This window comes from Leuciscus leuciscus, assembly GCF_965113295.1.
Source record: "Leuciscus leuciscus genome assembly, chromosome: 7".
In the NCBI taxonomy this organism is placed as follows: Eukaryota; Metazoa; Chordata; class Actinopteri; order Cypriniformes; family Leuciscidae; genus Leuciscus; species Leuciscus leuciscus.
In genome coordinates, this window is record NC_138731.1 from 45,625,952 (window position 1) to 45,653,796 (window position 27,845).

Consider the following 27,845-nt stretch of genomic DNA (forward strand, 5'->3'; position numbering starts at 1 on the left):
GTGATTGAACTGTAGCACTGTTTCTTTAAGAGATACCCGGAAAACGTGACGTGCTGTAAACACGCGCGCACTTTGAGGAAGAGAAGAAGCGTTTGGGAATAATACACACACATATTCATTCCAGAGTAAAACAGTGTGAGAGTCATGCAGAGGTACAGTATGAAACCAGTTTTGTCACATATTATTTCCTGGATTTAATAGTGTATCATATGCTGTATCTCATGGAAGCCCATTTCCGCCACATTAGGGGGAAAAGCATTATTTTGTAAACCATTATGGCACAAAAAGTCTGAATTAGTGCATACTGAGTCAATTATGAGATGAAAAGGCGAAATTGGGACATATTACGGCATATTAATAACACAGAAAGTAGAAATTAGTATATACTAAGTCCCTTATGAGGTGAAAATTCGAAATTGACATACTAAGTCATTCATAACATCTAAAGTCGAAATTATGACATACTTAGTCATATTTATTAACAGAAAGGAGAAATTATGACATACTAAGTCAATTATGAGAATAAAAGTCGAAGTTTAAAATATGACATACTAAGTCAATCATGAGATGAAAAGTCGAAATTATGACATACTAAGCCATATTTATAACATTGATAGTCGAAATGATGACATACTAAGTCAATTATGAGATGAAAAGTCGAAAATTAACTGTAACTTAATAGTGCATACAGAATGTTAAATATTCTATATTTGTTATATTTTCAATATGTAAAATTTTATTGTAAAAGTTTATTGGTTCATCATTGCATTGCATTGCATTATGTTAAAACTACAGAGCTTTGATCATAAAACTAAGCATTTAAATATCATCTGACTAAGACATATTATTGACGGATATTGATTTTTATATGCAGTTTATGCTATAATGTTATAAAGATCTCATTGATTTACATTACAAGCAGTAGAATTTCATTTAAATATCAGCATTTTTTAATAAAACCGAGCTGTTTTTTCTTTCATATTCTCACTATATGAGCCATAAAAGCCTGATATCAAATGTGACACTCAACATAAAAAAAGTGAACTTTACATGAACTCCTTTCAAGATTTCAACCAAATTATCATCATTGTCAATGTTATACCCTTAAGGATGCAGCGATTTGAACAGTTTCACCGATACCGATAACCGATAATTCTTATATTTGAAAGCCGATAACCGATATATTGGCCGATAAATTTAAATCCAGATTTTTAGCCTATATAATTTTTGAGAGCCTGATTACAAAAACAAAAGTCTCACCATTAAAAGCCATAACCCAAACACATTATAATGATACATTTATTAATCCGCTTTAATATATTGGCCAAATTTTCTTATCAGGCCGATAACGACAACATTAAAAATGAACTTTTATCGGCCGATACCGATATGGTGGCCGATATATCGTGCGTCGCTAGCTCATACAATTTGAAACGCAACGCAAGATGCTTCAGATAAAGGCATCTGCCACATGCATAATCTCACAACTATTGTTTAATAGTAACTATTTATATTTTATAAATGTAATATTTTTCGTTAAATATCTCAGGCTCTTAGTATATAGAGCATCTGTATTGTTCCTGTTATATAAACAATAAATAAATCGTTTTTTAGCACTTCGTAGCATTATTTGAAAAAGAAACACATTATCAGCATCATTTTCAAAAGTATTAAAGAATGTAATCAAAATCGACAATCTTTTGTTGTTGTTGAATATTGCAGTGTTTATTCTAAATGATTTATCGGTGCACATATCTCACGCATCCCTGTTATACACGAAACACTTTGGAAATGTGTCGTGTTGCAATGCATTTCCTCTCGAATGTATGTGATGTTAAAGTTTTAAGTGTGTTGTCTCTTCTTTTTCCTCCAGCTGATTGTTTCGACTGATAAGACGATGGCTGCGGAACGGCTCGTCTCGACGCTCTCGTTCGGAGGAGAAGTGCTTGTGTTCCAGTGCAAGAGTTTGAGCTCAAAAACCCGAGAGCATCGCAAAGGCTCAGAAGTTTCTTTCCTCCGTCTTTCCTTCGATCAAACCTCGCAGACCTTCTCCGTTACAGATCATAACACACACCTGATCCACAAAGAGAACTCTTCGGAGGCGCACGTCGTTCACTGCGCTTCTGCGTTCGATGTGCAACTGAGACAAAAAGTGCCTTGTGTTTTACTGAGAATATGCAAGAAAAGGACATCAGCTTTTAAATACATGCTTTACTCCATATGTGCTTCCGTCGAAGGAAAGCTTCATGCTGAGTTCGCGTCACCGTACGAGATTAGAAACCATGTTTCAATATTGCAGGGTCCCACGTTGATTTGGAGTCACGAGAACTCAGTTTTCTATGTGTCGTCGGAGAGCGGCGGTGTAAAAGAAGTCCCGATTCCTTTTAAATCGATCAAGTTTATTGGCGAACTTCCTCTTCGTAAAAGAAAAATAGTGGTTCAAGGCACTACGAATGATTCCTCTGATGTGAAAAACACACTTTATTTCATCGAAGACGCCGACGAACGCCGTGACTCCGCATGTTTCGTGCCGAACGCTTACGTCTCTGTGATGCAGTGCATGATGGTTCTCTCCGCGGAGGAAGATGGCGGATCGTTTAAGTCACGTGTTCTGGCGGCCACGAGCACGAGACAGCTGGTTCGCTTTGAGAACGGACTCCCTCGGGATGTGTGCGCTCTTCCGTACGAGCATCCGCTGAGCGTTCAGACGGTTCACACGCTGAGGAACGAGTGTCTCGTCGTCGTGAGCTTCAGTCACGGGAACGTCTGCGCCGTGTGGAACCACACTTTCCAGGTCAGGGTTTTTTTGTGATTTAAAAGCATTAAAGGTGACATATTATGCCCCTTTTCACAAGATGTAATATACAGTCACACCAAAATTTATTCAGACACTGTCAACATTTCTCACATTATCACAGTTTATTCGCTATAGTTTAGAAAATGGTAATAAAATATGACAAGAACTCAGTTGATATTTCACTGGTTTTGTCCGTCCTTCTGTTAAGACGGTCTCACAAATGAATTATGTTGAATATCTGATAAATTTTTGGTTTGACTGTAAATCTACGGTGTCCCCAGAATGTGTCTGGGAAATTCAGCTCAAAATTCCCCCCAGATCATTTATTACAGATTGTCAAATTTGCCCCTTTTTGGGTGTGAGCAAAAACAAGCCGTTTGTGTGTGTGGCCCTTTAAATGCAAATGAGCTTTAGCTCCGCCTCCGTTACTCAAGCTTCAGAAACTCCGGCAATAACAAAACAGGCCAATCTCACTCATCCAGAATCCCAGAATAACCAGTAGCGAGTGCAGCCTTACGGAGAGACTCAGGAAGAGTTTCTGAATGTTAGTGGAGACATTTCTGTAGTTGTTGTGGAGTTACATTGATCATCTCATCATCATGTTTAACTTCTCCACAAGTGTCCACAGTTCCTGAGGTGTTTATAAGACAGCGGTGACATGTTCTGGTCAATAGTGTTCAGTGCTCGTCTGTGCTCAACCACAGAACAGTTTCAGGCTTTGCTGGATCTTTATCATTGCGTTAGAACTGGTCTCTGGTGTCGCGTGTGGAACCAAATGTCGGCTGGTGTGTGTAAACCTGCAGATTAAGGGCCGCTAATATTATAATAAGATCCTCTTCATACGTCAGAAGGAGAGCGAAATCTGATCGCCTTATTTCTTGACATGCTTGCAGAGAAAATATTATTTACATTTTTGTAATTATATTAATTCATATTACAGGATAAGGTTCTTAAAATTAGTTTTTAACCTTATTAAAATTATACAATACTAAACAAAAATATTATTATTTCTGGTACCACTGAATTTAACGGTTTATATTATTATTATTATCATAACTTATTCTATTATTAAATAATATTATATAACTATATATATATATATATATATATATATTTATATATAACTATATAATTATATAATAACTATTATTAAATAATATTTTTATACTTAAAAAGAACAGATAATTAAAAATCAAGTATTGTGTGATTTTATAAAAAAATTGTCTATTGTATTATTAATTTATTTTTAGTCATTTTTTTATTTATTTTTTATAACTTTTTAGTTTTTTTGGTTTTATTTTATTTGTATGTATTTTATTTTTACAGGATAAGGTTCTTAAAATAGTTTTTTAAATTTATTTTTTTAATATTTTCTTTTTAAATTATACAATACTAAACAAAAATATTATTTCTGGTACCACTGAATTTAACGGTTTATTATTATTATTATTATTATTATCATAACTGTTATTCTATTATTAAATAATATTTTTATACTTAAAAATGACAGATAATTAAAAATAAATCATATTTTTTTGTCTATTTATTGTATTATTAACGAAATAAATTAATAATACAATAAATAGACAAAAAAAAAACTATTGTGTGATTTTATGTACTTTTTATGTCTGTTTATTGTATTATTAAAGGGATAGTTCACTCAAAAATGAAAATTGTGTCATCACTTACTCAACATCGTGTTGTTCTAAACCTGTATGGGTTTCTCTGTTCTGTTGAACACAAAAGAAGATATTTTGAAGAATGTCAGTAACCGAACAGTTGATGGACCCCATAGTGGGAAAAAAAAATACTATGGAAGTCAATGGACACATCAACTGTTTGGTTACCGACATTCTTCAAAATATCTTCTTTTGTGTTCAACAGAACAGAGAAACCCATACAGGTTTAGAACAACACGATGTTGAGTAAGTGATGACACAATTTTCATTTTTGAGTGAACTATCCCTTTAATTTATTTAGTTATTTTTAGTCATTATTTTTTTATAACTTTTTACTTTTTTGGTTTTATTTTATTTGTATTTATTTAACTTTTTTACTATTGGTGTCAACCAGTATCAGAACTTTTTAGGATGTTATTTATTATCATGACTTTTTCAGGTCTAGAAATCACACTTTTGAAATCCCCCTCATCCTGTCCAGGTTTTCCAAAACCGTGGAACATAAACATTGAAAATGTCAGTCGTTGAGGTTACAAATTAAAATAAGGAACGTAATATAATCTCGATTCTTAGCTGGTTTAGCTTTCTTTTGTCTCATTTTAAATCATTTTAAGTCATCTTTCGGCCTGTTCAATAAACGATAAACATAAGCAGACTGTGGCTCTTTGAGAGCTTGTCCTGTCAGTCACAGCACAGGAGTTTATACTGTACAGGATTTACTATTAAAACCTGCATTTAAAGGTTAGCGTTTCCACCGGAACATTTCAAAGCAGAAGAAAATGTCAGATTATATATTATCTGTCTCGATGCATCGCAGCGTATGCTAATCCAGGAGCTCTTTCAAGAGACGAGAGGAACGTCTACACACAAACTGGAGTTAAACTTCTCAGTGTTATGTCTAATGTTTCAGTGTCCTGAAGTGTGTAGTGTGTGTGTGTCAGGTGGCGTGGTGTTGGACAGGAGTGTGTTCGCTGCTCGTCGACGACTTTGTGAGATGCGGGTCGGATCAGATGCTGCTCGTGTTCGAGGACCAGAATGCACCTGGAGATCTGCTCAGAAACTTCACGCTCACCGATCTGTGCGCCGTCACTTATTCTGTGCGTCAACGGTTTCATTTCTTAAGCTTTTGCTTCATTACGCAACGTTTATATTGCACATCCAACTTGCTTAGCCTCTGTAGAGTTTGATTAAAGTCCCCCTGTAGTCAATCATCTTATCCCTTAAAACTCATCTCTGATCACCAAAATTACATATTTAATCTTCATGCCTTAAAATATCTTGACTGTAACTCGACACCCTTGCCTCATTTAGTATGCGCGGCTCTATGAATATGCAAATGAGCCCCGCCTCCACTCACTCACTCAGCTCAGAGATCCACTGGTTGACGATCACACGTTGATCTGATTGGTTACAAGGTAGTTTGTGACGTCAGAAACACCAGCGATTTCAAAGCGTGTGTTTGAGACTGTCTTTGGTTCACTGCAGTTTTAAGGAGGAAATACTCAGCAATGCTGTCGACTTATGAACTTACACATGGTTTGTCTTAAAGCTTATTAAAAACACCACATAGACACATAAACAACATTAAAAGCTGGATTTACACCACAGCGGGACTTTAATTGTCATATGTCATTTGCAATCATGATAATGAACATTCTGAAACAAGTAGTAACATTTTAAAAAGTACCATGAATAATGTATAAATAACGTTTTAACATGAGAACATTATTAAAGACCAGATAACTGAAGGAACATTCTAATAATGTTGCTGGAAGAACATGTGTTATTAAACGGCTGCTCTGAAATCAGTATTCAGCAGCATTATATGTGTAATCTAACACAAAAACAGGCAATTATGTGACTTTCTGACTCATATTGACCCCAGATTGTGTCGATTTGATACAAATTAACCATGTGATAAAGTACAAGACACTGACATCTGAGTTAAATGCTTTCTGTGTAATAAATGAATTTGCTCTTTGTTGAAACTGTAAGTGCTTTTCAGTGTGGAGGATCAGACGGAGCAGTCCTGAACACATCAGACACGGCACAGGAGAACTTTCTTCTCACAGTTCAAGCGTTAGAGTCCAGACTGCAGGTAAATCAGCTCCACTGACCAGATAAAGCTTCAGCGGGGTTCAGGGTTCCAGACTCATTTAAAGAACACTTTCTATACATGTTTCTAGTGATAAAGTACATTTACGAGCTGTTTAATTCATAAAATTGAATTAAAACCAAATTAATTGAAACTAAATGGTGGGAACCAATAAAAGGCTTTTCTTTTAGACTCTTAATGAGTTTACTTTCTTCTAAAATGGAGATTATTATGAGAATTGCTCAAGCAAAGATGAAAAACTCAGTTTATTTTCTCTTACCCTTGCTGTTATTTCACATAATTTTGTCTCTAACACATTATTTTAGTATCATAGTTTTTATATTAATAGTTGTGGTAACACTTAACAGTAAGGTTTCTTTAATTAACATGAACTACGAATGATCAATACTTCTACAGTATTTATTTATTTAAACATTTACTCGTGCATTTTTACGATCCAAAGTTGTATCTGTTATTAGTTAATGCACCGTGAAGGCACCGTTAATGCTAATGTGAACATGAACATTTTATTATATAACATTAACACAGGTTAATAAACGCTGTAAAAATATATTAATTAAATATATTAATCATTGTTAGTTAATGCATTAACTAATGTTAAAAAATTTGAGCTTTTTGAAAATGTTACAATAGTTTTTATTTAAAACAAAAAAATTCATTTTATTTTTGTTATTTTAGTCATTTTGTTTTTGCCGTTTTATTAGGTTTTGTTTTTTAATATATCTATATAGTTTTAGTAATTTTTATTTTAGTAATTTTAGTACATCAAGTTAAAGGTACAATATGCAAGAATTTTTGCCGCTAGAGGGCGCTACATTCCAATCAACAACAACGGCGTAGCTTGATGACGATGTGAAGGAGCGTGGAATGATGGGAACTGTCGTTTTAAACTCCACCGTGGATGTAAATCAGTCAGACGGGAATCGAAAAATCATGTTCATGGATGAGGCTAAGTTCTGTTTTTATAAATGTTGCGTTTAATGACATGCTTTTTGTAGCGAGGGGGGCGTGGCTCAGCGCGGTCTGTAACGGGAGAGAGAAGAGACGAGCAAGTAGGTCAAGTGCAAATGCACCTGTGTCTTATTGCAGTGATCGGCGTGGAGAGACCGCTTATAAGCCGCGCTGGAACGAGAGAGAGACTGAAGAGAAAATTGGACGCAGAGGAAGAAAACCGGTGGATCCGAGCTCTCATTTTTGAACTGTTTTGTGCCGTCGCGGTTGCCACAGTGAATGCGCGTTGTGCACGACTTTTGTTTGTTTTGCTTTATTTTAATAAAGTACGAGTCCCAGTCACGACGACGCGTCTTCTTCCTTCCTGACTCTTAAACCTCATCACACTTTTATTTCATTAAAATGAATTAACCACAAGAAAAGTAAGGTTTAATACTTCATAGATGTTACTGTATTTGTTGAATTCATTGTTGTGATAACGCTGCGCAGTTCTACATGTTCTAAACAATTGTTGTAAAAGTACATTCGAACATGCCCACATCATTTGCCAAAATACTGATTAATCTTTATGTATAACACATGCTATGTTTATTTACATGGCCATAAACACCAGACGTGATAAACAATGTCAATAAACTAAACACAAATCTAAAGCAATAATACTTTCCTTACACAAACATAACTATTACCGAATGCTACATTTGGAAAATATAAAATTAAGCATGCTTTGTCGACAGAACCAGCTGCAATCGGTAAAGAATAATTGTGTCCCATTACGACTGCAAGAAACAAGCTAAAGTTTGTAGCTTGATAGACGCTACAACTACAACTTCCGCATTTGTCCAGGACTCCATGCTGACTCCACGCAGTACGAGCGGAAACCGAGGGTGACGCGGATATGACGCAATTGACTGGCGACTCCCAGCTCCCCCCTGCTCTAACGCCCCGTTTCCTTGGTTAAAATCGCAATTTTCTCACGATTTAAAAATAGTTGGAAACATTTGGGATATTGTAAGTAATCAACTTAACAAAATATATAACACTGGCCTTGAGATTTTGGGATATTTTAATGCAAAATTCTTACATATTGTACCTTTAAACTGAATGAAAATGAGATTATATTTATAATAATATTTTTTTCATATTTTATTTTTTGTTTTACTATTGTTTTTTATTTAACTATAATAACCCTGTTCCAAAGCTCCAAGAAGTACACAATAATTCAAATGCATGCATTTTTAAAAACAAAATATAATATAAAATGTTTAAAAACAAAGTAATTTATTTTTCAGTTATGCACTTATAGTTTCATTGTAAAAGCATTTCATACAAGATCCCAAAAAGTTTTGTACAATACAAGTATCATATAATGAATTTTAAATTGTTTTTAGATATGCATTGAGATATTCCTCTGAAATGTCTTCCTCTCTGCTGTTGTTCTTGGTGTGTTCGGACTTTAGAGCGGCCTGAACTTCCTTGAAGACCTTCAGAGAGACGTGGAGGTCAAAGACAGACTCATACTACAGTCATTAGTGGCCTTGACTGACCTGGTATCAGGACGAGAACATGTGATACTCCCTCCAGAACAGGTTCTTCAACTTTCATAGTAATATCAAAATGGATTAAAGATGGCCTATTATAAAGTGTTTTCAGGCTCTACTAGAACAGGTTTTCCTGCTTGAATGTTGATTATTTTCCTCATATTCTCCATTGTTGCGGCTCCTCTCTTCCCAGTCTGTCAGTAACGCTCTGTTTACTTCCTGTCTCTATGAAGCCCCTCCTTCTGAAAAGCACACTGTACTCTGATTGGTCGGCTGGAGCAGTGTGTTGTGATTGGTCGAGCGCTTCGAGTGTGTTTGAGGAATGTCCCGCCCCTTACCATAACCGCCAGTTTAACACACTACTAACTAACTCAACCAGGCCCCGCCCCTTTATTCTGCACATTAATTATTATAATGAGGAATATTGTGACGTGTTCGTTCCCGGAAGAAACTCAAGACTATAATGGAGTTCACTGACACTGATATAGAGAATAACTCACTTTTTAATGTTCAAACAGCAACATTACACAATGAAGAAAGATGTAAATGTATAAAATCATAATAAGACCGCTTTAAGACTAGTGAAAGATGTCTTCAACTGGTTGTTTAAGGTCGTGACGTTTGATCCACCGCTGAACATCAGAGACAGTGAAGGTTCTGGAAAGTGACTTTGTTTCTTCTTGTAATGGAGGGACTTTTTAATGCTCAAACATCAACATCACACACTAAACACAGATGAACATGAGGAAGAAGCAGAATAGGTGCTCTTTAAAAAGTGCTGAAATTTAAAGTCAACACTTAAACACACTTTTTATACCCGGTTTGTCTGTATCTGTGCTGTAGGAAGGGCTTGTTTCCCTGTGGGATGAAGATGACGATGCTGGAGATGAAGAGCTCGATGTCTTGGATGATGGGATGGAGACTGAATGTCCTGAAGCTCTTCTGAAAGTGGACAGGGTTTGGCAGAGAGTCATTGGACAGAGTTTGATCGTCGGAGTCGTTCTGAAACCCATGAATAACACGTATGTCACTCCTGTAACGCGGATCACGACATATAAGTCTTTAAAAATCAATCCTAAGATTAATAATCAAGGCGTTTTCTACAGTGATTTTCACTAAAGGATGAATCAGATTTAATCTTTTTTTTATTTACACTACTGTATAAAAGTTTGGGGTCGGGAAGATTTTTTTAATGTATTTGAAAGTCTCTTCTGCTCAACAAGGCTGCATTTATTAGATAAAAAATACTGTAAAAATTGTGAGATATTATTCTAATATAAATCATCTGTTTAAATGTGAATATATAGTAAAGTGTAATTTATTCCTGTGATCAAAGCTGAATTTTCAGCATCATTACTCCAGTCTTCAGTGTCACATGATCCTTCACAAATCATTCTAATATGCCGATAATCTGATAAATTGATGATTGATGCCCTATTTTAACGATCTAAGCTCATGATCTAAAGCGCACGGCACAAGTTCACTGAGGGCGTCTGAATCCACTTTTGCTAGTTTAACGACAGGATAAATGGTCGGTGCTCCCGGCGCTGGTCTAAAAGGGTTGTCTCTATTCTCTTAATGAGTAATGGGTGTGGTTTGGGATTTAAGTGCGTTAAACCAATCAGAGTCTCTTCTCCCATTCCCTTTAAATGCCAGTTGTGCTCGCCCATGGCGGATTCACTATTTACATGACGGAGTTTGATAGTGGAAAGACCGAACGCGTCTCCAGAGCGCAAACGGATCTGCTCGTGCGCGAGGTCAAAGTGGGCTAGCAGAACATCTACGGGACAAGCCGGATTCACCATATCTTTATGTACACAATAATCATCTTTTACTTTGTAATCCTTTTCATTTTAATATTTGGCATGTTTGTCCCTGTGTGTTTAATAAGCAGAGTGTGTGTGTTGTGGACCCGCCTATAGGCGCACATTACTAACACACTTTTTAAAGGGGTCATATAATGCCATTTTTGTACAAGCTAATATGATTTGAAAAGTTTGTAAAATACTTGAATTAAAAATTCTCATTAGTCATGGGCGTCGGAACCATTGTATATGGGTGGGACAAGACCCACCCACTTTTTAAGACCAATGATATTGGACCCACTCACTTTTACATTCAGTGCATTTGTCTGTTCGCTTTTCAGAGCGTCGTCAGTCAAATCCATTGCACTTGAGGAATGCCCTAATGAATTAAACTCCATTTCCGCAGAATCGCTACATTATATTTCTCAACGAGCCGCAACTGACGAAAAAACCACCCGTTGTACCCTTCCAGTCAAATATTGGGTTGCAAACATCAATAACAGCTTTAAGTTGTCAATGCTGGCAAATGACCATGGTATCAGCAGGTTAATCCACTGATAGCTGTGCATTTAATGCATGACGTGGAGGCGAGTTTAGTTTACTTGTTTAATTAAAAGGCATCAGAATACATGAAATGGCATTAGTACAATTTTTCTGGGGGAGGACCCACCCACTTTTTTTTTGCTTCCGACGCCCATGTCATTAGTATTTTAAGAAAACACAAATTTTACCTGGTCAAAAACAGCTCTGTTTTCAGCACGCCGTTTAAGTGCATGTGTCTTTAAATGATAATGAGCTTTGCTGACCCCGCCCCTCTGTTCTGTGCGGACACCGTTTCTAACACAATAACCATAACGCGTTGTTCATTATAAACGTGGGATTATGAATTTTATCGAGAACGTCGTACATAGAAAACATGCCGTAATGTACCCTGAGTGTAAACAGCCGCATTCATCGTAAAGCGTGCTAGCGATTTGCAAAGATTAATATAAATATTAATATAAAGGTTAATAAAACGTTACACTCACTTCAGTTCTTCTGGAGGTGCAGCAGGAACACGAAGTTGGTACCGATCCTTTTTTCAGGAGCAGCTTCTTAGCAAAACCAGCTTTACTGACCCTCGTTTGTAAAGCAGTCTGGTGTGTGAAATGATTCGTGCAAACATGAAAGCATTGACATTGATCGTGGGGAATATTCCCTTCGAAAACAAACTCAGCCACTGCGTCTTCAGCAGTTCGGATTTAGGAACATCAAAATGATGCTGTGTTCCTTATTACACCCAAGAACAGAACACCACAATCTCTTAGACACCATTCTGCTCATACACAGTGCTCCAGTGTATCAACAATGACGCGCAGAGTATGATGACAGACAGCTCGCTCACGAGCGAGGGCAGGTCTGTGTTGAAACGCTGCTGTCAATCAACAATCATGGGAGGGGCATCTGACCGTGTGACGCCACAAGGTCGAACGGCTTGATTTGAGATGGGGGGAAACATATAAGGAGATTTAAAAAAAAAAAAACACTGGATGGATTTTAATCATTTTATGATGGTTGTGTACAGGCACTGCCAACACACATTTCAGTACAATCAACTTGTAAAAGTGCATGTACCATTATATGACCCCTTTAAATAACAAAACAAATATTGCGCCATTGTTTCAGTCGGTCAATGTCTCAGTCTATTTCTGTTCCTCAAAATAGCAACGCTCCATCAATGCTCCAGAACACACTCGTTCTCAGACCATTAGCACATGGGCGCACAAATGGCCGCAAATGCATTTGCTATTTAAACATCGTGGCGCAGGACGTGAAAATGAAAAGTGCGTCGGGCTGAAACTAGCAAAACACACTTGCGTAGCGCTGCATTGCTCCGGGTGTGAGACAGGGCCCTGAATGCATCAATATCAAGACATATAATAACAGCTTTGTCTCTTCCGTCAGGTCTGTAATGAACATGAGCGTTTCAGTCGTGGATTCTGGAGCCGCTCCCGTTATAAACACTAAGATCCTGCAGTTTCCGGAGTCAGATGTGTGTGTTGCTCACGGCCCGTTTGATGAGGAGACGAAGATCAGACGCTCTGAATGTCCCGGATCAACACTTGCTCTGGTCGCCGTCACTGATTTGGCTCCTTTATTAACCTCAGGCTGCGTCAGATGTCCCATCATGCTCCATTACAGCACCAGAGAATCATCCGGGTCTTCTCGGGTTTCTCAGTTCTGTGGGCAAATCTCAGTGGATCTCAAAGATATTTCCATGGGGAAGTTTCATCCACGTCTGTTACAGGACAGCAAACTCAACACAGGTCAGATCATTAAAGCATTAGTTCACTTCAGAGTTAAAGTTTCCTGATAATTTACTCTCCCTCCACGTCATCCAAGATGTTATAGTGACTTCAATGGGGGTCCAACGGGTTGAAGGTCCAAAAGTGTGTGTGTGTGTGTGTGTGTGTGTGTGTGTGTGTGTGTGTGTGTGTGTGTGTGTGTGTGTGTGTGTGTGTGTCAGACGAGGCCAGAGAAGACCTGCTCAGTCTGACTGCGCTGTTGGACTCCTGGTTGTTCCTCATCGAGTGTCCGGATCACACGCTGGCGGATGTTCAGGGGTTTCTTCACGAGTCTCTGTGTGTTTCGGTGCTGGCCGTCGACCCGCGGGTCATCGCTGACCCCACTGACCTCAGGCTCTTCCACTGGGACCAGAGATCCCCGTTCCAGGCGCTGTTGAGCGTCCAGTGCAGGTGAAGACATCAGTGTGTGTCCGTTCATGAAAATACAAAAACACATCAACAATACAGTACAGGCCAAAAGTTTGGACACATTACTATTTTTAATGTTTTTGAAAGAAGTTTCTTCTGCTCATCAAGCCTGCATTTATTTGATCAAAAATACAGAAAAGAAAATGTAATACTGTGATATATTATTACAATTTAAAATAATTGGTTTTCAATTTATTATACTTTAAATTATCATTTATTTCTGTGATGCAAAGCTGAATTTTCAGGATCATTACTCCAGTCTATCACATGATCCTTTAGAAATCATTCTAATATGATGATTCATTATCAAAGTTGGAAACAGTTCTGCTGCTTAATATTTTTTCATAACCTGTGATACTTTTTTAGGATACTTTGATGAATAAAAAGTAAAAAAAATAATAATAAAAATTTAAAAAAAGAAGCAAATGTTTTAAAAATAGAAATCTTCTGTAACAGCAATATCCACTACTGGTCAGTAATTTGGGGTCAGTCATTTTTTTTCTTTCTTTTTTTGAAATAAATCAATACTTTTATTCAGCAAGGATGTGTTAAATTGATTAAAAAAAAAGTGATAGTAAAGAAGATTTATATTATTAGAATTTTTTTTTATTTTGAATAAATGCAGTTCTTTTTAACCTTTTATTCATCAAATATATTAGGCAGCAGAACTGTGTCCAACACTCATAATAAATCAGAATATTAGAATGATTTCTAAAGGATCATGTGATAGACTGGAGTAATGATGCTGAAAATTCAGCTTTGCATCACAGAAATAAATTATAATTTAAAGTATAATAAATTGAAAACCAGTTATTTTAAATTGTAATAATATATCACAATATTACTTTTTTTTCTGTATTTTTGATCAAATAAATGCAGGCTTGATGAGCAGAAGAAACTTCTTTCAAAAACATTAAAAATAGTAATGTGTAGGCCTGTACTGTATATATGACTATAAATGAACAACATATTCACGATCTTGAGAACCTCTTTGAAACAGAGAATTGATGCGATGTGTTTTCCTCCTCCACAGGGACGACCTGCGTTTGCTGCAGTTCCTGCACTCGCTGTGTGACTTCCTGCCTGCGTCGCATCATATCCGGTTTCTGGAGACCCCGAGGTCACGCGGACCCGGGCCGGATCTGGGCCGGACTCTGGAGACGGAGATCAACACTGTAATACAGGAGCTGTCGTTCGTGCTCCAGTGTGGAGAGAGAGGAATGACGGGACCGGAGGAATCAGACCCCGAATCCTCAGAGCCGCTCCAGAGGCGGAGGGAGGCGTGGCTTAAGGAACGGGGGCGGAGCCACACGAGGCTCCGCCCCCTGGTGGACGGCTCCGCCTACAGCAGACTCGTGGAGCGGATGATTGACAGGCAGCTTGACGCTGATGAAGTCGCTCTGATGGAAGCGGCTCGTCTGTAGGTAAAGGAACACATCGCTGTCAAGCTTTAAACTTGTACAATTAAATTGCTTTTGTTCCTCCGGTTTTTATATGGATAATGTTTGTAATAGTATGATAGTGTAATGACTAGAGTTGGGAATCGAAAATGAATCGGTAAGGAATCTGATACTTGTTATAAAATTACAATTTTGATTTCTTTGTGAGCATTTCAATATGACTTTAAAACATTGAAGCGCGAGAGACTCTGTTTTCTGTCCTCATGTGTATCAGTATATTGGATCTGTGCAGCTCTTAAAGTGACAGCAGCCTAATATTCCTGCTCTATAATAACACTAATCAAACTACAGAAGACAGAGAAAATTCTCTCGTTCTTGACTGAATAACTTTTGTAACTATATTTGCAATGTATATTTTATTTATAAAGTGCAGTTATTTCAGTTTCTGCACCTGAACACCTGAAAATCTTAAAACTCTGTTTATTTCAATCGTATCTTTGGTCAGTTGTGTCTATTTGTTGCGATCGCAAATTTTTTTTTATTTTTTTTTGTTTACTTGTCTTTAATAATGCTTGAAGTGTATATTAGTTGGGCTAGTTGTTCTTCTATGGTGTTTTTAAACCACAGGCAAACGTTCCTTGTGTAAGTGTTCTTTATCCTGATGATTTCTAATCATGATATTCAACTACAATTAAAAGTGAATTAAATATGAATGATATCCAAGGTTTTTTGGAATCGAAACGTTAAAATTCAAACGAGACCCGACCCTAGTAATGACCAGTTCAGAAGCTCTACAGAAGACAAGTGTCCTTATTCAGATCAGATCTGTTTAAGTTCTGTCGACAATTACACTTTTTTGATGTTCTTAGGGTCAATTGTAGGGGAAAAATAATATCATACCGGTTTGAAATGATGAAAGTGTGATGAAATGTGACAGAATTGACATTTTTTATTGAATTATTCCTTTTAAAACAACTTGGTAAAGATGCAGGAAAAGCATGAGGAACATCACAAATAATAAAAACACCCATGTTACTTTGCACTTTCTCTAGGAAGGAAAGGAAAGACTGAAGAGGTTGTTCTGTGTGTTCCAGTCTCGAGTCTTCTCTTCAGATCCTAATCCTCCAACACTTCTGTGACATCTCCACACAGGGGGACTCGTGATGAAACATGTTCAGATCATCCATATCTGGCCTTCACCTACAGGAAATGTGTGTTTACTGTTCACAATAAATAAAAAGCTTTTTGTTTTGCATTGAAGACCTCATACATGTGTTCAAAGTTGTAAAGAAAGCAAATATTATTGGACTATGTTTTACCAAAATATACTGTTTTATTCTTTCTACTTCAAAATGTCTCATTTTATTCAGTGTTGCAAATTTACATATATAAAAACATGTGTGTGTGTGTGTGTGTGTGTGTGTGTGTGTGTGTGTGTGTAATATACACATATATACACACACATATATGTACATACATACACACACATATATATACATATATACACACACACACACACATATATACACACCCCTATACACACATATCTACATGCATACACACACCTATTTATATATACACACATATCTGCATACATACACACCTATATACAGTATATATACACAAAACACACATATCCACATACATACACACCTATATACAGTATATATACACAAAACACACACATATCCACATACATAGACACCTATATATACATACACACACATGTACATACACACATATATATATCTAGATATATATATTCAAACATACAGATTATTGTAAAGCATTACTGTTAAATGTAAATGGTTCTGACTGCAAAAAATTCTGACAAATGTCAGTTTGTTCGGTGTTTCTCTGAGTTGATTGCATCAAATATTTGATTATTTTGTGTGTTTGTTTGCTGTTGCTATTTCTGTCAGTAATCACCCTCCTGATGTGCTGTTTAATAACAGTCCACACGCGTCTCACTTAATCTGTGCACTTCATTTCATCTGCCAGACTCTCTGACACCGACGAGATAACCCGTGTGTTCAGACAGACCACAGCAAATATTCATAATCATCCACTTCAAGTGTCCTCGCAGCTGCCAGCGTTACCATGGCAACCAGCATCCGTCTCCGCCTGGAGATGGTGTCTGAGATCCGTCAGGATGGTGAGTGTGAGGGTCTTGGAACATTTGTATTTTTTGAAGAATTTCTTTGTTGCATTTATTAGTTGAAAAAACAGCATTTTCACTGTAATAAGTTTTAGTTTGACTATTTAAAGACTAGGCTATACATTAAAAATATTATATATGCATGCATAAAAACACACACACACATATATTATATATATATATCTGGTACACTATCAATTCAAAAGTTTGGGGTCATTAGTTTTTTTTATTTTTTTATTAATACTTTTATTCAGCAAGGACACATTAAATTGATCAAAAGTGACAGTAATTTAATTTATCCACTGTATCAAATAAACACCTAGACTTGTGTTTGTTCTCTACAAAGAGAGTTGTAAAGTAAGCAGATCTAGCCGGTTTTAAGGCTTTTCTGTATGCAGTGACGCTTTCCTTCCACGAAATGCGACACACCTCTACTGTTCTGGAAACGAATAGTTTCTGTCACAACTTCGAGTTCTTCTCAGCCATCTGGTAAATAACGACTATATTATGACTAAATAACGACTATGATTTTATCACTGTACATAACGACTATCAGTATCAGTTTTATTTGACTAATTAAAGAGTATGCATCAAAAATATGTATATAATATTTTATTACTTGTATCAAGTTTCCAAGATATTGTAATAAATTAAAAATGTATTTTATATATATATATATATTTTTGTGTGTCCTTAATATCACTTTCCATCCAAACACGCCAGAAAAAAAAAAGCCAGTTCCCTAATGACATTATCCTGCAGGAAGTGACATCAGTTTGTTTGTTCAACCTGTTTGATCAGATTATGGAAACTTTCAAAATGAAACTTTGGCTCAACATTGTTCATTTTTCTTTTCATCCTGTAAATAACCAAGTTGTAATTCATAAAGTATCTAGTCTAATATATACATGCTTTTAGAGAAATACAACACCAGCATATTCATGAAGTTACAGATTTGAAAAGGTTTCTTTAGAGCAGGAATAATCCAGACACTTTAAACTCTTAAATAAAAAAATAAAAATAAGAGTCTTTTTTTTTTTCAAAACTACACTCTTTAGGTTAACAGTAGTTATTTCATCACTAAACTGTTGCAAACTCAGTTTCTCAGCTTGAGTCACAAGATGATGCAACATTGATCACATGATCTGAGAGTTCCTCTGCTTTAGTCTGGTTTACTCCTGCTGGAAGATGCTGGAATTACACCATCTCTCTCCACTGACAGCCACTCAAAAGTTTAATTCTGATTAAATACATTTTTATGCAACTGCAAAACCACAAATATTTTAGATGTTTTGAAGGCTCTTAAAAAGTTAAATGGATTAAAGGTTTTTGCAATATTTTTATTACCTAGCAATTTTTTTTTAATAATTGGCTCAGTAGACTTGAAATATGAAAATGTTCTTCAGCATATGCAGCATTTAATAGGTTATGCCATTTGATTATGCGTCACAGAAAACACATCGTACCGTACATTAATGAGAGACAAAGTGATAAATATGCTGTTCACCTGCGATCTCCACTATTATGTGCTCTTTAAAATACAAAGAAATTGAGACGACAGTGTGTGTGTGTGTGTGCGTGCGTGCGTGTGTGTGTGTGTGTGTGTGTGTGTGTGTAAAAAACACATTATATATTTAAATATTATTTTACATTTTAAAATATTAATATAGTATATATAAATATGACACTATTGTATGTTTAAATATATATAATCTAATACATATTTAAAAAATCTTATCAAATTGTAATATATATATATATATATATCAATTTAATTTACTTTTTAAAATATATATTTAAAAGAATATTAGATTGTGAATATTAATATTGTACAATTTGATATAATATTAATGTATGAATAATATAATTTTTTTAAATATTATATAAATATAATATTACACCATAATATATTTAATATATACAGAATATAAAATATATTAATATTTTAACATTTAACATAATTTAAAATATATATATCAAATTGTACAATATTAATATTGTTTAATACAGATTTCACAATCTGATATTTTTTATATATATATATATATATATATATATAAAATCTTACACTATATTATATACTTGTATATAAAAAATATTATCTAACATTTTAAAATACTTTATATAATGTATATATAAAATATATTATATAACAGATTTTTTTAAATTGTAGATAATATGTATTATATATGTGTATTTAATGTAGTGTAATATATATATATATATATATTTAAAAATTAAAATATTGAATAAAAATTACTTATTAAATTGTAAAATAAATATATAAATATTACAATTTAATGTTTTTTAAACATGTATTTTCAAATAATAATATATTTTTAAATTATTTTTTTTATTAATTTGTAATTTGGTTATATTTCCTGACTTTTCTAACATTTTATAGTACATTATTTAATAACATATATTATAATATTTCTTTTGATTTGTGGATGAAATATAACCTGAACATTGATGTGTTTAGTGAGATTTCGATATATGGTGTGTGTGTGTGTGTGTGCAGTAAATGTGCAGATGTGTGTAGAAAGAGGAGGAGAGTGACGACTCGATTCATAAAAACTATCAAGATCCAAAAGACAATCATATAAAACAGTGTCTTTCGTATGAAACCTTTCAACAACAACAACACAAACTGATCACGTACACGTCAGATATTCACGTTAAATCGATAAAAGTCCTCAGTTTTCAGACTTTCCTGGCGCTCTCGTGTCGGATGATCTTGTACGTGATCCAGTAAAAGACGTTAAAGATCAGGAACACCATGGGGAACGCGGCTCGGGAAACGGTGTCGATCCGCTTGGCTCGGTCCACAAACTTCTTCCGGTTCGGCTCCGAGTCCTTCGGGATTGACGGCTCCTGAATGGCGTTGGTCGCGGGGCTTTTGCTGTAGCCGAAGTGCAGGCGGCCATCTTGTAACTCTTCCTCCTGTGTGTTCAGGAATAAAGAGGGAATTTGTGTTATAGGGGATAATGTAGATCCAGCCGGCTGTTATCTGTGTGTGTGTTATCTCAGAATAAACCCCTTCAGGTGTGTGTGTGTGTGTGTGTGTGTGTGTGTGTTATCTCAGATAGGGGTGTCGCAATATACCGTTGTTGGTCGCACACCAGGCGAGAAGCACACGTCTTTAAAATTCGAACACATTCTCTATGAGTGTACACTCACCGGTGGTGCCATTCGGCGTCTGTCTGCGGCGCCCAGCAACGGCTCAAAATCCGGCCGCGACACAAAGCGCCATTTAGCCTACATAGTTTTATATTAATAAAACTATATTTATATTATAGTTTATATTATATTTATATTATAGCGAGTGTGTAGGGAGTGTGTAGCGAGTGTGCAGAGAGTGTGCAGCGAGTGTCTAGCGAGTGTGTAGCGAGTGTCTAGCGAGTGTCTAGCGAGTGTGTAGCGAGTGTGCAGCGAGTGTGCAGCGAGTGTGTAGCGAGTGTGCAGCGAGTGTGCAGCGAGTGTGTAGCGAGTGTGCAGCGAGTGTCTAGCAAGTGTGCAGCGAGTGTGCAGCGAGTGTGCAGCGAGTGTGCAGCGAGTGTGTAGCGAGTGTGTAGCGAGTGTGCAGCGAGTGTGCAGCGAGTGTGCAGCGAGTGTCTAGCGAGTGTGTAGCGAGTGTCTAGCGAGTGTGCAGCGAGTGTGCAGCGAGTGTCTAGCGAGTGTGTAGCGAGTGTCTAGCGAGTGTGCAGCGAGTGTGTAGCGAGTGTGTAGCGCTGATGACTTCGGTGACCCGGATGAGCTGGTGTTTCTGTTGTTATCTGGGAATAAATTTATGTGCTGTAATTTATAATAAAATTAGAAATTATACAAATGAATTTTTATTTTATAAATATAAATATTATTTTATAATATATTTATTAAATATAAATTAATATATATTTTTATGAATTTAATTCATAATTTATGTGGTGTAATTTATAATATTAAATTATAAAAATATATTTTTTATTTTATTACAATATGTCTATTAAATCTTATTTTTATTTTAAAAAATGGTTTTATTTAATTAAAATATATATTATTATTTATTTATTTACCTAGAACATTTAGTATGTTAAAGCAGTGTTTTAATTTGTTCATGAACAAATGAAACATTTTTATATACTGAATAATAACAGGTTTTGACCAATGAACATTTTGAACAAAATAAATACAGTTTTAAATAATCAAATAAATCCTTGAATCAGTTTCGAATTAATTCACAGAAATAAATCAAACTTACCAACTCTAATGGAGAATTTGCAATCATGTATTAGCATATTACTAGTTTTAATTCGCTAATCAATATTTTACTAGCTCTAATTACCATAAATAAGCAGCCTGAAAATGCATGAATTATCATTTATTATCACTCACACATCAGATGTTTAAAGCATCATATGACTCATTTGAAGTCTAATAAAGCGCAATACTTTTATGATTGTTTTATGATAGTGTGTTTTTGTGCATTTAACTGGATGGAAAACAGCTTCTTCTGACTAACATCTCGTTAGCGTTCCAGAGAGGAAATAAACGAGTGAATGACGACAAGCTTTAATCACTGGATAAATTATTCCTTTAATGTTATTTTTGTCCCATTGGAGATTCATTTCAGCCCCAAATATGAGCAATTCTTCCACATGTTTGTGAATAATTAACAAGTAAACACTGACTGGATGAAACCGCCTCGAGATGCCGAAGTAAACGGCGATTATGAAGCGTTTGAGTGATTTGTAATTGACTCTGGTGTTAATGCGCTGCTCGTTAAATCTGGCGACGCTAATGTCGTCTTTAAACCAGTGTCTTCTGTCACACACTGCAAAACATGCTTTTCTTACTCAGTGTGTTTGTCTTGTTTCCAGTCCAAATATCTACAAATCAAGATGGATTTACTGAAGTAGTAAAATTCCATTAGACATTATGTCTAGTTTTCTGGGGGGAAAAATCTAGATTAAGTGAGTTTTTGCTTAAAACAAGCAAAATGATCTCCCAACATGGTACGAAAAATAATCTTGTTTCTGTTTGAATTAACATTATCTTTTCTGACCCCATTGGCAGATAATTTATCCTGTTTTAAGAATATGAGTGTGTTCCCGAGTTTCGGCACCTTGGTGTGTCTCCTCTGCCTGTGCTTGAACATGAGTGTGTGTCCGCACCTTGGTGTGTCTCCTCTGCCTGTGCTTGAACATGAGTGTGTGTCACACCTTGGTGTGTCTCCTCTGCCTGCGCTTGAACATGAGTGTGTGTCGGCACCTTGGTGTGTCGCCTCTGCCTGCGCTTGAACATGAGTGTGTGTCGGCACCTTGGTGTGTCTCCTCTGCCTGTGCTTGAACATGAGTGTGTGTCGGCACCTTGGTGTGTCTCCTCTGCCTGTGCTTGAACATGAGTGTGTGTCACACCTTGGTGTGTCGCCTCTGCCTGCGCTTGAACATGAGTGTGTGTCGCACCTTGGTGTGTCTCCTCTGCCTGCGCTTGAACATGAGTGTGTGTCGCACCTTGGTGTGTCGCCTCTGCCTGCGCTTGAACATGAGTGTGTGTCGGCACCTTGGTGTGTCTCCTCTGCCTGTGCTTGAACATGAGTGTGTGTCGGCACCTTGGTGTGTCGCCTCTGCCTGCGCTTGAACATGAGTGTGTGTCGGCACCTTGGTGTGTCTCCTCTGCCTGCGCTTGAGCATGAGTGTGTGTCGGCACCTTGGTGTGTCGCCTCTGCCTGTGCTTGAACATGAGTGTGTGTCTGCACCTTGGTGTGTCGCCTCTGCCTGCGCTTGAGCATGAGTGTGTGTCGGCACCTTGGTGTGTCTCCTCTGCCTGCGCTTGAGCATGAGTGTGTGTCGGCACCTTGGTGTGTCGCCTCTGCCTGTGCTTGAACATGAGTGTGTGTCGGCACCTTGGTGTGTCTCCTCTGCCTGCGCTTGAACATGAGTGTGTGTCGGCACCTTGGTGTGTCTCCTCTGCCTGTGCTTGAACATGAGTGTGTGTCGGCACCTTGGTGTGTCTCCTCTGCCTGCGCTTGAACATGAGTGTGTGTCTGCACCTTGGTGTGTCGCCTCTGCCTGTGCTTGAACATGAGTGTGTGTCGGCACCTTGGTGTGTCTCCTCTGCCTTGGCTTGAACATGAGTGTGTGTCAGCACCTTGGTGTGTCGCCTCTGCCTGTGCTTGAACATGAGTGTGTGTCGCACCTTGGTGTGTCGCCTCTGCCTGTGCTTGAGCATGAGTGTTTGTCGCACCTTGGTGTGTCTCCTCTGCCTGCGCTTGAGCATGAGTGTGTGTCGGCACCTTGGTGTGTCTCCTCTGCCTGCGCTTGAACATGAGTGTGTGTCGGCACCTTGGTGTGTCTCCTCTGCCTGCGCTTGAACATGAGTGTGTGTCGCACCTTGGTGTGTCTCCTCTGCCTGCGCTTGAACATGAGTGTGTGTCGGCACCTTGGTGTGTCTCCTCTGCCTGCGCTTGAACATGAGTGTGTGTCGCACCTTGGTGTGTCGCCTCTGCCTGTGCTTGAGCATGAGTGTTTGTCGCACCTTGGTGTGTCGCCTCTGCCTGCGCTTGAGCATGAGTGTGTGTCGGCACCTTGGTGTGTCTCCTCTGCCTGCGCTTGAACATGAGTGTGTGTCGGCACCTTGGTGTGTCTCCTCTGCCTGCGCTTGAACATGAGTGTGTGTCGCACCTTGGTGTGTCTCCTCTGCCTGCGCTTGAACATGAGTGTGTGTCACACCTTGGTGTGTCGCCTCTGCCTGTGCTTGAACATGAGTGTGTGTCGGCACCTTGGTGTGTCTCCTGTGCCTGCGCTTGAACATGAGTGTGTGTCGGCACCTTGGTGTGTCTCCTCTGCCTGCGCTTGAACATGAGTGTGTGTCGGCACCTTGGTGTGTCTCCTCTGCCTGCGCTTGAACATGAGTGTGTGTCACACCTTGGTGTGTCGCCTCTGCCTGCGCTTGAACATGAGTGTGTGTCGGCACCTTGGTGTGTTGCCTCTGCCTGCGCTTGAACATGAGTGTGTGTCGCATCTTGGTGTGTCTCCTCTGCCTGTGCTTGAACATGAGTGTGTGTCGCACCTTGGTGTGTCGCCTCTGCCTGTGCTTGAACATGAGTGTATGTCGGCACCTTGGTGTGTCTCCTCTGCCTGTGCTTGAACATGAGTGTGTGTCGCACCTTGGTGTGTCTCCTCTGCCTGCGCTTGAACATGAGTGTGTGTCGGCACCTTGGTGTGTCTCCTCTGCCTGCGCTTGAACATGAGTGTGTGTCGGCACCTTGGTGTGTCTCCTCTGCCTGTGCTTGAACATGAGTGTGTGTCTGCACCTTGGTGTGTCGCCTCTGCCTGCGCTTGAACATGAGTGTGTGTCGGCACCTTGGTGTGTCTCCTCTGCCTGTGCTTGAACATGAGTGTGTGTCGCACCTTGGTGTGTCTCCTCTGCCTGCGCTTGAACATGAGTGTGTGTCACACCTTGGTGTGTCGCCTCTGCCTGCGCTTGAACATGAGTGTGTGTCGCACCTTGGTGTGTCTCTTCTGCCTGCGCTTGAACATGAGTGTGTGTCGGCACCTTGGTGTGTGTCCTCTGCCTGCACTTGAACATGAGTGTGTGTCGGCACCTTGGTGTGTCTCCTCTGCCTGTGCTTGAACATGAGTGTGTGTCGCACCTTGGTGTGTCTCCTCTGCCTGCGCTTGAACATGAGTGTGTGTCGGCACCTTGGTGTGTGTCCTCTGCCTGCGCTTGAACATGAGTGTGTGTCGGCACCTTGGTGTGTCTCCTCTGCCTGCGCTTGAACATGAGTGTGTGTCGGCACCTTGGTGTGTCTCCTCTGCCTGCGCTTGAACATGAGTGTGTGTCGGCACCTTGGTGTGTCGCCTCTGCCTGCGCTTGAACATGAGTGTGTGTCGGCACCTTGGTGTGTCGCCTCTGCCTGCGCTTGAGCCGCAGAAACTCCTTCTGTTGTCTGGAGACGAAGTTCACTCCGGCGTACTCCAGCAGGGCGGCGAACACGAACAGCAAACACACCGCCATCCAGATGTCTATCGCCTTCACATAGGACACCTGAAACACACACACACATCAGATCTGGGGAAATATTCATTTATTTATTCATTATAATACTCTTTTAAAATATTTTATATATGATTGCAATATTATATATATATATTTTTTTTTTTGTATGTATATATAATTTAACAAATATTTTTTACTATTTATGTATTTTTTATATATAAAATTATATATACTATGTGTATATGTATATATATATATATATATATATATATATATATATATATATATATGCTGTGTATATATTTATACTGTGTATGTATATATATATATATATATATATGTATATATATATTTATAAAATAACTAAATTATTTATTTATTATATATATATAAATATATTTATAATAATATTTTAATACTTTTTATAATGTTAGATATAATTGTAAAATATGTATTAATATATTTTAATATGTATGTGCGTGTATATATATTTTATTCGTTTAATTAAAAAAAAAATTATTCATGCATTTATGTATATATATATTATATACACAGTATAAATTTACATATAAATACATATATTTATAAAATAATCAAATTTTATGTGTGTGTGTAAAATTAAAATTAAATTTATATTTTAATTTTAAATTATGTTTTATTTAAGAATACAAAAAAATATAATATATACTGTATATTAAATGTTCTAGTTAAAAATACATAATCTTTTTTAAATAAGCATAATAAAATAACATTTATATATATATATATATAAAATGTAAATTTTATTTTATTATGCTTATTTAATTTGACAATTATTTATGTATTTTTAAGTAGAACATTTAATATTAAATTTGTTCTTTTTTTTACATTTTAATATACTGAAATAGTAACACAGTCACTGAAACAGTTCGATCTTTCGATTTCACAGAATTCACAGAAATGAATCAAATTTACCAATAATGGTTCATTTGAAGTTTTATTACACTGATCAATATTTTACCAGCTCTAATTACCATGAATAAGCCGCAGTAAAGTCCAACTTTAAATAAACAAAACCTGAAAATGCATGAATTATCACTTATTTCCAGGTTTACTATGAACTGCTAATGTTCATTACATCTATCAGGTTAAAGTAGAGCGACACACTAAATCTCTCACTGATTTACATATGGAGTCACATGATCCTGCCGTATGTCTGGAGAAAACAACAGCGCCGTCATTAGAGCAATAAAACAGGAGCAGGGATTATGGGATTATTGGCTGTCTATTAATGAGCGCTTTCATTTGCACATAATAATGTGAGTATCAGATCATCATAATTATCATAGAGTTAGAGCGAGGCTGAAGTTAGAGATGTGTTTCTGAGAGCCGCTTCTCTCAGGAACGGTCATTTGCATTATGTGTGATGGAACAGAAAAGCAAATCTCCCTGATAATTGTGTGTTCCAGCTTTTGTTGTTGTGAATCAGGACTCTTTCCTTTTGATATTAATAGTCGCTGACGTCACGCAACTCTTGATGATGTGGTGATTCATCTCCATAAACCGGATCTCTCATTTACATTATTGGAGAAACACACTGATGATGTGATCGTGATGTTGAGAATAACTAGTGTTTTTATTTTATTGTCAATATAAATTACATTATAGTATTTAATTCACCGTTTATTGAATATAAAATTAGTTGTATTAATTTTAAAATATATGACAGTTATTCTAATTCAAGATTATTAAAACAATAATGATGTGTAAACGATATATCAATTGTATACATCATCATTATTGTGTTAATAATGTTGAATCAGAATAAGTTCCTCTTGCAGCATCTCTTCTCTTCTCTGATGATGTGGGCGAGGCTATAACCTGTCACTCACATGAGATCAGCCAATAGCAAACCACCACAATCCAATCAATTCCCCACAGACACATTATCAAGCCCCGCCCACATTTGTTCTTGTTCCAGAAGTGTTTTACTCGGATATACGGACCAATAGAGGAGAGAAGATGATCGCAACCAATGTTTCATGCCGACTTTAATGTCGGAGCAAATCAAACACGACTGATAACAATATAAAAAGACCATCAATAAACAATGTGTGGAAGAAAAACGAGACATCAGGAATAATCTCACAGTTTGATCCGTTCAATATTCTGCTGGAATCAAGTTGGTTATATATATATACATATGCACTCTAAAAATCCTGGGTTGTTTTAACCCAATTTTGGGTCAAATATGGACAAACCCAAACGTTGGATTAAAAATGCAATTTAAAAATGTAACCCAACGTCTTGGTTTTTCCAAATTTTACCCAAAATTGGGTTAAAACAACCCAGCATCTTTTAGAGTGTATATATATATATATAATATTTTGAGATGCAGTACAGCTTGTAAAATGGAAGGATATGTCAACTTGTGTACAACTGTGTTCGTATGTGTATACTTATGAAATTAACAAATGATAAATAGACTAATCGTACAATATTTGAATGATCGTTGTGAAGTGAGTAACAGGTCTGATCAATCAATCTTCACAGACACAATCAAGCCCCGCCCACATCTGATCTCGTTCGAGAGGTGTTTCCCTGGGATATACGGACCAATAGAGAAATAAAGACGAGTGCAACAAATGAAACCTCTCTGTATTCTGGCTGTGAAGTGAGTGACGGG

At 37.1% G+C, this 27,845-nt stretch overlaps 3 protein-coding genes and 1 long non-coding RNA gene across 8 annotated transcripts in view; 2 read left to right on the forward strand and 2 right to left on the reverse strand.

Annotated features, from left to right (window-relative positions):
* Positions 1 to 27,845, reverse strand: part of LOC309502390 (uncharacterized protein) — an 83,184-nt gene that overhangs the window by 34,583 nt on the left and 20,756 nt on the right. The window lies entirely within an intron of this gene.
* Positions 24 to 27,833, forward strand: fancb (FA complementation group B). 5 transcript variants are annotated; one of them, XR_014207227.1, is made up of 12 exons: positions 24 to 152; positions 1,874 to 2,794; positions 5,418 to 5,573; positions 6,482 to 6,574; positions 9,004 to 9,132; positions 9,928 to 10,106; positions 12,834 to 13,195; positions 13,396 to 13,624; positions 14,676 to 15,062; positions 16,095 to 16,253; positions 17,044 to 17,197; positions 27,713 to 27,833. XR_014207227.1 is itself a non-coding variant. In XM_082174663.1 (10 exons), exons 2-9 carry the CDS (start codon positions 1,898 to 1,900, stop codon positions 15,064 to 15,066), a joined length of 2,436 nt encoding a protein of 811 aa, XP_082030789.1. In that variant the 5' UTR covers positions 24 to 152; positions 1,874 to 1,897; the 3' UTR covers positions 16,095 to 16,395. The 5 variants fall into 5 exon arrangements, 3 of the variants coding, with proteins under 3 accessions (XP_082030789.1, XP_082030790.1, XP_082030788.1); XR_014207228.1 differs by lacking the exon at positions 27,713 to 27,833 and having other exon boundaries at positions 17,044 to 17,310; XM_082174663.1 differs by lacking the exons at positions 17,044 to 17,197; positions 27,713 to 27,833 and having other exon boundaries at positions 14,676 to 15,066; positions 16,095 to 16,395.
* Positions 13,634 to 14,484, forward strand: LOC309502456. Its single transcript, XR_014207300.1, has 2 exons — positions 13,634 to 14,028; positions 14,062 to 14,484. It is a non-coding gene; the product is annotated as an uncharacterized lncRNA (long non-coding RNA).
* The window catches only part of glra2 (glycine receptor, alpha 2), a 31,674-nt gene continuing 23,406 nt past the window's right edge, over positions 19,578 to 27,845 (reverse strand). Inside the window, exons 9-10 of the mRNA XM_082174755.1 lie at positions 25,079 to 25,228; positions 19,578 to 20,143 (exon numbers count right to left, since the gene is read on the reverse strand). Of these exons, the coding sequence (XP_082030881.1) occupies positions 19,904 to 20,143; positions 25,079 to 25,228 (390 nt within the window). The 3' untranslated portion in view covers positions 19,578 to 19,903. The remainder of the gene's footprint in view (positions 20,144 to 25,078; positions 25,229 to 27,845) is intronic.